The sequence below is a fragment of the Camarhynchus parvulus genome, chromosome 13, assembly GCF_901933205.1.
Source record: "Camarhynchus parvulus chromosome 13, STF_HiC, whole genome shotgun sequence".
Taxonomy (NCBI): Eukaryota; Metazoa; Chordata; class Aves; order Passeriformes; family Thraupidae; genus Camarhynchus; species Camarhynchus parvulus.
This window is the reverse complement of record NC_044583.1, coordinates 13,004,203-13,012,563: the sequence shown is the minus strand read 5'-3', so window position 1 is coordinate 13,012,563 and position 8,361 is coordinate 13,004,203. Positions and strand designations below refer to the sequence as shown.

At 59.4% G+C, this 8,361-nt stretch overlaps 1 protein-coding gene across 1 annotated transcript; it reads left to right on the top strand.

Annotated features, from left to right (window-relative positions):
• Nucleotides 1-527: 527 nt before the first annotated feature.
• On the top strand, nt 528-2,135 carry HAND1 (heart and neural crest derivatives expressed 1). Its single transcript, XM_030957545.1, has 2 exons — nt 528-1,084; nt 1,597-2,135. The coding sequence occupies exons 1-2, from the start codon at nt 578-580 to the stop codon at nt 1,693-1,695; spliced, it is 606 nt and encodes a 201-aa protein (XP_030813405.1). The 5' UTR covers nt 528-577; the 3' UTR covers nt 1,696-2,135.
• The last annotated feature ends 6,226 nt before the right edge of the window (nt 2,136-8,361 follow it).

Below are 8,361 nucleotides of genomic sequence, written 5' to 3'. Positions count from 1 at the left end.
GCCCCGCTGCTCTCCGTTCCCTCGGCCCGGCCGTCGGGGCTCCGGACAGCCGCGGCTTCCCCGCCCCGCTGCCGCTCTCCTCCCCGGCCGGGCGCGGCGGCTCTGGGGGGGCTCGGACGCCCCCGCCCCGGCAGCGGGGAGGCAGCGGGGGTCGGAGCGCTCCGGGACGGGGGTGGAGTGCCCCTCGGCTCTTCCTCAGCCCCTTCTCCCGGCAAGCGAGGAGCGGGCGGGACGCAGGGCAAGCGGCGGAGGTGTGAGCCCCAAGCCCCGCGCACGCCCCCTCCGCCGCCCCGCTCCCCCCGGGGCCTCCGCGCATCCTCCCCTGCCCATTGGCTCCACGGCGGGGGGGCCGCGGCCCTATATAAAGGCAGGGTCGGGAGGCTCCAGAAGGGGTTAAAAAAACCCCAAACAACAAACCCGAAACCCCAAACCCCGACCGCCCCCACCCCAAACCCCACAGCCGCCTCCGCCACCGGAGCCGCGCTCCCCGCAGCCCGCCGTGCCCGCCCGGCGGGGAGCGCCTCCCGCCCGGCCATGGAGCGCTGCTGAGCGGCCCCCGGGGCCAGCGGAGCGGATCATGAACCTGGTAGGGGGCTACCAGCATCACCACCACCACCACCATCACCACCCCATGCTGCACGACCCTTTCCTCTTCGGGCCGGCGGCGCGGTGCCACCAGGAGCGCGCCTACTTCCCCGGCTGGGTGCTCAACCCGGCCGAGGCGACCCCCGAGCTCGCCGGGCAGAGCCCCAACTACGGCCCCGCCGAGTACGGCCCGGCCGGCCCGGGGCGGCTGGAGGCTCTCAGCGGCCGCCTGGGACGGCGAAAAGGCGTCGGGGGACCCAAGAAGGAGCGGCGGAGGACGGAGAGCATCAACAGCGCCTTCGCCGAGCTCCGCGAGTGCATCCCCAACGTGCCCGCCGACACCAAGCTCTCCAAGATCAAGACCCTGCGCCTGGCCACCAGCTACATCGCCTACCTGATGGAGGTGCTGGCAAAGGACAGCCAGCCCGGGGACACCGAGGGCTTCAAAGCAGAGCTCAAGAAGGCGGACGGCAGGGAGAACAAGAGGAAAAGGGAGACGGTAAGAGGCGGATCGGGACTCGCGTCCCTGCTCTCCGTGGGCCAGGAGCGGGCGGGAAAAACCCCGGGGCTGGGGGGAAGAAAATCCTCTAAACTCTCCCGGCCTCGCTGAAGCCTTTTTTCTCAACAATAATAATAGTAATAATAAATCTGTGAAGGAAAACTCGTCGAAAAATAGCTTGCCCTAAGGGCCGGGTGGGCTTCCGAGCTCTTTGCGTGAGGGGTCAGCCCGCGGGTCCGGGGCTGGAGCCTCCCCCGCTCTGTCCTTCACCTCTGCCGGGAGCTCTCCCAGGAGCGATTCGGAGCGAGGGCGGCCGCTTCTCCCCGTGCTGCAACGGGCGGGTGGCGGGATGGGGACCTCTAAAGCCCCTCTTTGTCCTCCGGCTGGCAAAGCCGCTCGGAGCTGCGGGCCCGGCTGCAGCCCTGCGGCGGGCGGGCGGGCCGGGACCCCGCTCCGCTCCTGACCGCTCCTTTCTCCCTCCTCTCCTCTCCCCATCTCCTCTCCCTCAGCAGCCCGAGGTCTATTCGCAACCTCTGGGGCACGGCGAGAAGAAGCTGAAGGGCCGGACGGGTTGGCCCCAGCAGGTCTGGGCTCTGGAACTGAACCCCTGAGAGCTGCCCCGCCCGCCCCTCCATGTGCAATGTCGGAGAGAGCCCAGCCCGGCCCCGGAGCCCATCCCGGCGCAGGACACGGGGAGCCGGCCCGGCTGCCCCCCGCCCGGACGGATGCTCTCCGAGCTTTGCGGGCTCGCTCCTGCCCGCCTCGAAGGCAGCGGGGACCAGCCGGGCCCTTTTCCCCCGTCCCCTTCCCGCATTTGCAGTAATCGTTGCTCCCTCCCGCTGCCAGCAGCGATCGGCGGTTCCTGCCCTGCCGGGCCGGACTGGACGGTTCGATTCGTTTGCTGTTGTAAATACGAGCCCCCGATCCCCCGTCCCCGTCCGCTGCCTGACCGACGTGTGGCTGCGGTGAAACTACCTAGAGGTGCATTTGGGAACACTCCTGTGCCGGGTTTTCTACCTCAGATCTGCATGACCACTTCCCGAGGGACCGAGCGCGCCACACCACGTATTTAAAACTGAATAGCTAAAAAAAAATTTAATAAAATAAAATAAAATTTAAACTTTATGCAAACGGCCTCGGGTCCGAGCCCTCTGCTTTCCCCTGCTCCGGCAATCGCGCTGCTCTGGCCGGGTCCCCTGCGCTGCCCACAGGGATGCTGCGGGATTAGAGACATCCCTGAAGTCAGTAGTCTGCTGTGGGGCCGATCCATGCCAGGGAATTCCTCCTTGGGGAGCTTGTGACTTGTTTATGCCGTCCTTCTCACCGCGGGAGCTGATGGAGCTCTGCAAACGTGTACCCGCCACGTCCTCCAGGGCACGGACCCTGCCCCTGCCCTACCACCCCTTCCCTCCCCTCCCCAGGAGCCCAGCCAGTGGTTCTGGACTCGTATTTGGCTTGGGGAAGGATGGCAGGATCAGGCCTTTCCCGCGTCGGGATGGCACCACGGAGCTGTGGAGCCCCAGGTTTCGCTGCTGCCATGCAGAGAGCCGGGGCTCGGCTCCCCCGTCCTGCCGGGGCAGCGCACCCGGCTCTGGCACCGGCAACTCTTTGTCACAGGGATCCCTTGTTCGGCGCTGCCCCGGCCACATTTCGAAGGAGCAGCGTCCCCTCCTCACCATCCGAATGGATGCCACCAGCCTTAGACGCAGCAACGCTCACGCAGCCCGAATTCTGTCACCACTCAGGCATAAATCCTTAATAATCCTTAATAATTAAAGACAAATCCTCACCACTGTGCACACAAAGAGTTCCAAGAGGTGCGTGCATGGGCTCAGAGCCTGATCCAGCCTTCCCAGCCTGGCCACACCGCCGTTCCCAGAGACACCGGGATAAACCCTGACACTCGGGAGGCTGCTTGGGGCAAAGAAAATCAGCACGGGAAAATGTGTGCATTATTCTAATCTGAGGGCTCACAGCAGAGACGTTTACATTTTCTGTTTGAAACCAAGCTTTTGATTGTGACTAAAGGTATAGAAATAATGATGCAACGTCTGTAAAATACTGACACATCGATTAATCTGCACACACCAAGAATATTCCAGTTCACCCATCGGGAAGGGGCTTGGGTTTAATAGCCACTTTGTGCACGTGTACAAATACAGACGGAGGGACACACAAACATTGGGGGATACAGTCAGAGTAATTAACTCTCGACGAAGAAGGATCTGGCTGCGTAAATCAGCCTTCTCTTGCTCCGGAGCCGCTGCACGGCTGCCTTCCCTGCCCCTGATCTATTTTCCGATCCCTTTGAGCGAGGCTGAGATGAAAATTGACTGCCAGAGAAGAGCAGTGCCCGCCCGCAGTGGTACTTTTTTGTTTGAGCTATAAGAGGTTTAACATGATAACACTTCCATGAGTGAAGTAGAGCAGGGCACTCCTAAACCCGAATGCATTCAAGGGGAAAAAAAATAAAAGAAAACGTACAGAAAGTCAGCCTCAAAGATCCTATTTTATGTCTAAGTTTCACAGTCTCCTAAAGGCTGGGTTCTTACGGGAAAGCTCCCAAGCTGTCGCTAACACTACAATCCAGCGCCCCATAAATGTGTCCGCAGTCCTGTTCATATGTGCCAGCCGCTATCCGTGTATCCATCCAGCGCCAATCGGGGCTGCCCTTCGGCAGCGATGAGGGAAAGGGTTAAAAGGGGACTCGGGACTTGCTCTGCTGTGAGGCAAAGGTGACTGTGCCCGGGAATCGCGTCCCCGGTGCCGGCACACCACGGTACATCACTCAGCCTGCGCACCTTTCACCCCGCCAGAAACCCCCGCTGGTTTTTACCTCCTGTGTTTCCAATTTTGCTTCTGGGAAGGGGCACCCTTGCACAGCCAGGGCGAGGTTCTGCCTGCATCCGCAGGAGTTTTTCTTTTCTTACCACAGGTCTCTGGTGGTGGTACCTGCTGGCTGCAAACTACTGGGGAAGGCGTCCCCAGTGCCAGCCTCCCCTGCTACTCGGGATTTTGCGGATGAAAGCGCTCTCCGTTTCCACGGCTGCAGAGGATTTCCCTGCCCAGCAAAAGCGTTTTCCTGTGAGGTAGTGGCTCAGCGTTTGGGGGGAGAGAGAGGGAAAAAACCTCACTAAAGATTTCCTGCAGCCTCGGGCTTCCCCGCTCCCCCGAACGCTTTGGAAGGGCTGCGTTTGCCAGCAGCGAGCTCCGTCCCCAGCTCCGCACCGGAGCTCAGCCACTCCGGGGTCGGGAAAGGGAGTCGAAATTCCAGCTCAGCGCCTGTTCCAGCCTAGGATGGGGTCATCCCTTCATCCCCAAAGGGAGAGGAGCTGCAGGGGATGGGAGCCCTGCCCAGGGACAGCCTCCCTTCCTCCGGCAGCGAGCCACGGCTGGGAGTGGCGTCCCGGAGGCGCCCGGCAGAGCTGCGGCGGCACCAGAACCCACTGGAAGAGCGGTTTGGCCACCAGCTTTGAGATTTTGGCTATCGGAGTGCCCAGCTCATCGGCCAGGGGACATGGCCCTGCACATACCTTCGGCTCGACCCTGCCGTGAACTTGATGCCGTTGGGAAGCAGCCGGCTCGGGGCCCGGGCAGAGGAACACGCACGCAGGGACCGCTTGGCCCCGGGGCAGCGCTTACGTGCCAGGTTGCTGCCCTGGAATCCAGCCACCAGGGACACTGCAGGGGACACGGCAGGGGACCCTGCTGCCAGCCCTGCTTGGCCCCTGGCTCCCTGTCTGGCCAAGGGGGCGATGCTGTGGGCAAGGAGGCTGTTGGATGCCTCCCACCCCTCGCTCTGCACCCCTGGTTTGGCATGCAAAGGAACGGCTCCTTTCCTGACTTTTTTTTCCTTTTTCCCTCCTTGCCTGCCAAGCCCAGACCCCGCTTCTTGTTGTTGTAGGTATTTATGGGCCTGTTTATCTGATCTCGGGGGAGCCTATTCTTATCTCAGAAGCAGCAAGGGAAGGGTTACACTGGACAGCTCGGTAGACAGGATGGAGCCAAATAAAATACCAATCTGACAAAAAAAGAAAAAAAAAAGGGGGGGGGGGCGGTGGAAGAAACACCCAGACCCAGCCACCCGATCACCCATGAGCACTGTCCAGGCTCATGGATTTGCCGGCTCCCAAAACAGCTGCTGGGTTCGGGCAGACAGCACACAGCATTTTTTTGCCCAGGGACAGAGCAGAGGAGAAGACAGTGTAATGACACTGAAAGATGGGAAGAAAAATAAATTTTAGAAGTTTCAGGTCGGTCGTTATGGCGGTTCAGCCGTGATGCTGCTGTCCCGCGTTTATCGGGGCGAGCAGGGAAATGTCCCAGCCTGGAAGGAGAGGCACAGCCGGTGCCCAGCCCTGGCAGGGACTCACTCGAGGTCGTCCCGAAGGTCACGGCCAGGGCCAGGGCTGCTGCCTCCCGTCACGGGGCCCCTCTGGGCTGGCCCAGCCGGTGACACAGGGCTGGGGGAGGCGGGGGACAGGGCAGCTCCCACCCCGGACACCAGCGAGCCCCAGCTCTGCTCGGCCCCTGCGGAGCCCGAAGTGCAGCAGGGACAGGGCGGGACAGGATGGGATGGGGCTGGGCGGGATGTCCCCTCCTGCCTCGGCAAACAGGGCAGCCTCATGCCAAGGGTACCCCCCAGTCCTTGCCCCCTCCCCACCCCACGCCCCCCTAATTACCGCTCTTAAGGAAGCGCCGGGGAGTTGTGGCCGTTTAAGGTAGCCCAGCCCCTCTGAGTAAGGGTAATTGGGCCATAATTTGTTTTCGGTGTCAAGATGGCGTCAAAGATAAGACAAAAATCTCCAGGTTTGGGGGCTAAAGAGACGGGAGAAATCCTGACCCGGGGCCGACCTCGGAGGAATGGCCACAAGCCCCAGTGAGTCACATGGCAGGTGAAAGATTTACTGCCAGGGGAGCTTTTTGATCCTCTCCCAACACTTGGAGCCTCTCAGGCCAGTTGCTGGCTCCTGAGTCAGGCTGTCTCCTGGGAGCCCTGCTCAGGTGGGAAGGTTTTCTGCCAGCCGAGGCCCCGCCCAGCTGCAAAGTTCATGACATTCAATAGTTCTTCCTCAAATCTCCACGCTCCTGGAGTCACACGATGCCCAGACCCATCTAAAGGGATGATGCATTTCTAATCCTTACCTGTAGGAATGATGTCCAAGCACGGGAAGACTCTGCAGCCAAAGGTAGATGAACACTAACTTATTTTTACTTTCTTGCTTTTATTTTATTTTCTAAACCAAATCCAAACTCTCTGGGTTTTCACCCCTGTGGCAGTTCCTGCTTGGCTCTGCTTGCACTGAGCTCTGCCCAGGGTAAATTATTCCATGCAGCTGCCTTTGTTGGGAAAAGACCAAGAACCCTGCACCTTGGGCCAACCTTTAAACAGTGGACAAACTCATCATCCATCCCATGTCCCTGCCTCTCCAAAGCCAGCCTGCATTGCTCCTTTACTCCATGAAGGCTCTTTCTCCAGTGCAGAGGACTGGGAGACCTACAGCTTTCTGAAGAATTACCTGTTCCTGTCCTGCTCAGTGTGGAGCAATCCCCACAGCAAACACCTTCTCTGGCAGTGCTGACACTGCTGCCAATTTCCCAGTGATCTGCCACGACATCTCAGCACAGCCTCAGGTGAGGGTGGGTGCTGTGGGGTGGCACAGCAGCCCAGCTGTGTCTCACGCAGCAGCTGGATTTAAGGCCCAGGATGGAAGGACTGGCAGAGGATCAGAGTTGTACAGCTCAGGGGGTGGAACCATGCAGGAACTTTGCTCAGCAGCACTCAGTGCCACAGCCCTGTGATGCTGGATGAGCTCTGTCTCTCCTGGTTACTCCAAAGCTGAAGTGCAATAACAAACCTGGAGGTGCTGCAGCTCCAGGAGCCCTGGAGCTGATCAGAGTGGCCAAGGAGCCAGATGGAGCTGCTGGAACACGAGTGGGGAGCACAGGCTGGGAGGAGGATGTGCACTGATGAGAGGGGAGTGAGAGGCAGTCACCTAAGAGAAGAGGGATTGCACATGCTTGGAGCCTCACTGAGCCCTTGTGACAGATCCCCAAGGCAGGGAAGGCCCTTCCTGCTGATTCCTTTCCCCCTGATTCTTCTTTTGTGTGAGGAATTCAGGTTCTGACCACCCTGAAAGACTTTACAGTAACCAGAGAAGTAAGGGAATTTATGGCATCACTGGCAGCTGAGGGCTGAGGGATTGAGAGGAAAAGCATTTTTTTTCCCCCTCAAACTGCAGCTACCTTGACAAAATTGTCATGGCCTGTGACTGACCCGCAGGAGCAGCTGAGGGGAAAGCAGGGGCCAGAGCAGGCTGGTTTACCTGCCATGGCCCGAGCTCCTTCCCAAACTGAGATGGGAAGGAATTCTGAGTTTGAGTTAGGAACCCTGAAACTCCCTCCTCTGCTCACCTGGGTTCCTGCCAGGCCACGGCTGCTGGGCTGGGCGCAGGAGCTGCTGAGAACCCAGAGAGCAAAGTGAGGTGCAAAGGAGCTGGATCCAACAGGCTCTGCCCACACAGGTGTCAAGGCCAGGAAGAGACCCAGGGCATGGGGTGCCCATGACTGCTCTCTGGCAGTCCATGGCAGTGTAGGAGAATCATCAGAGCCACCTCAGCTACCTGACAGCTCCCTCTTCCCAACACCACCAAGGTGTTCTTCCTGAAGGTGCTGGGGTGATTGTGGAGTACTTCTTGCAACAGGTAAAGGGAACAGATCTTGGAGAAAGTGCAAAAGCCAATTAAGTAAAAGCACACTGGGGGGTTTTCAGGTACTTAGGGAAGAAGCCAGCAGTGCCTGCAAGGATAAGAGATGTAAAATGGACTCCAGCTCCTGGCAAAGTGAGACTGAGTGCTGGTGGAGCTGAGTAGTTATTCATTATTGGATAGAGGAGAAATTTTTTTTAAAAAGCAGGAAAAAAAAGCAAGCCCTGAGTCTCTTCCCCCCACACTCCTGCACAGCCACATCTCTAAGACACAAAACCATTAAATCCACATTCACATTTTTCCCTGGTCCTCTGTGCTGCCCTTTCTGCCGGGGAGCAGGGAAGCAATGCCTGGTTTCCATCAAGGCTGCGAGGAGGCCGCGGGACGGCTCACGCAGAGGATCGGACGTGTTCAATTTCAATGTCCAACCAGGGGGAAAAAAACCCTCAAAACCCAAACAAACCGTTTTTATGATCTCCACATCCCAGCACAGCATCATCCCGCTTCCGGTCTCTGACAGGCACGGCCAGCTCCTGCCAAGGAAGCCTTCTGGGGAGGGGGACCCGGCCC

Bases quoted from the DNA above. Each gene is read 5' to 3' on its own strand.
- HAND1 (XM_030957545.1), top strand. From the start codon at position 578: ATGAACCTGGTAGGGGGCTACCAGCATCACCACCACCACCACCATCAC. The intron at 1,085-1,596 runs GTAAGAGGCGGA...CTCCCTCAGCAG, and splicing joins ACAAGAGGAAAAGGGAGACG to CCCGAGGTCTATTCGCAACC.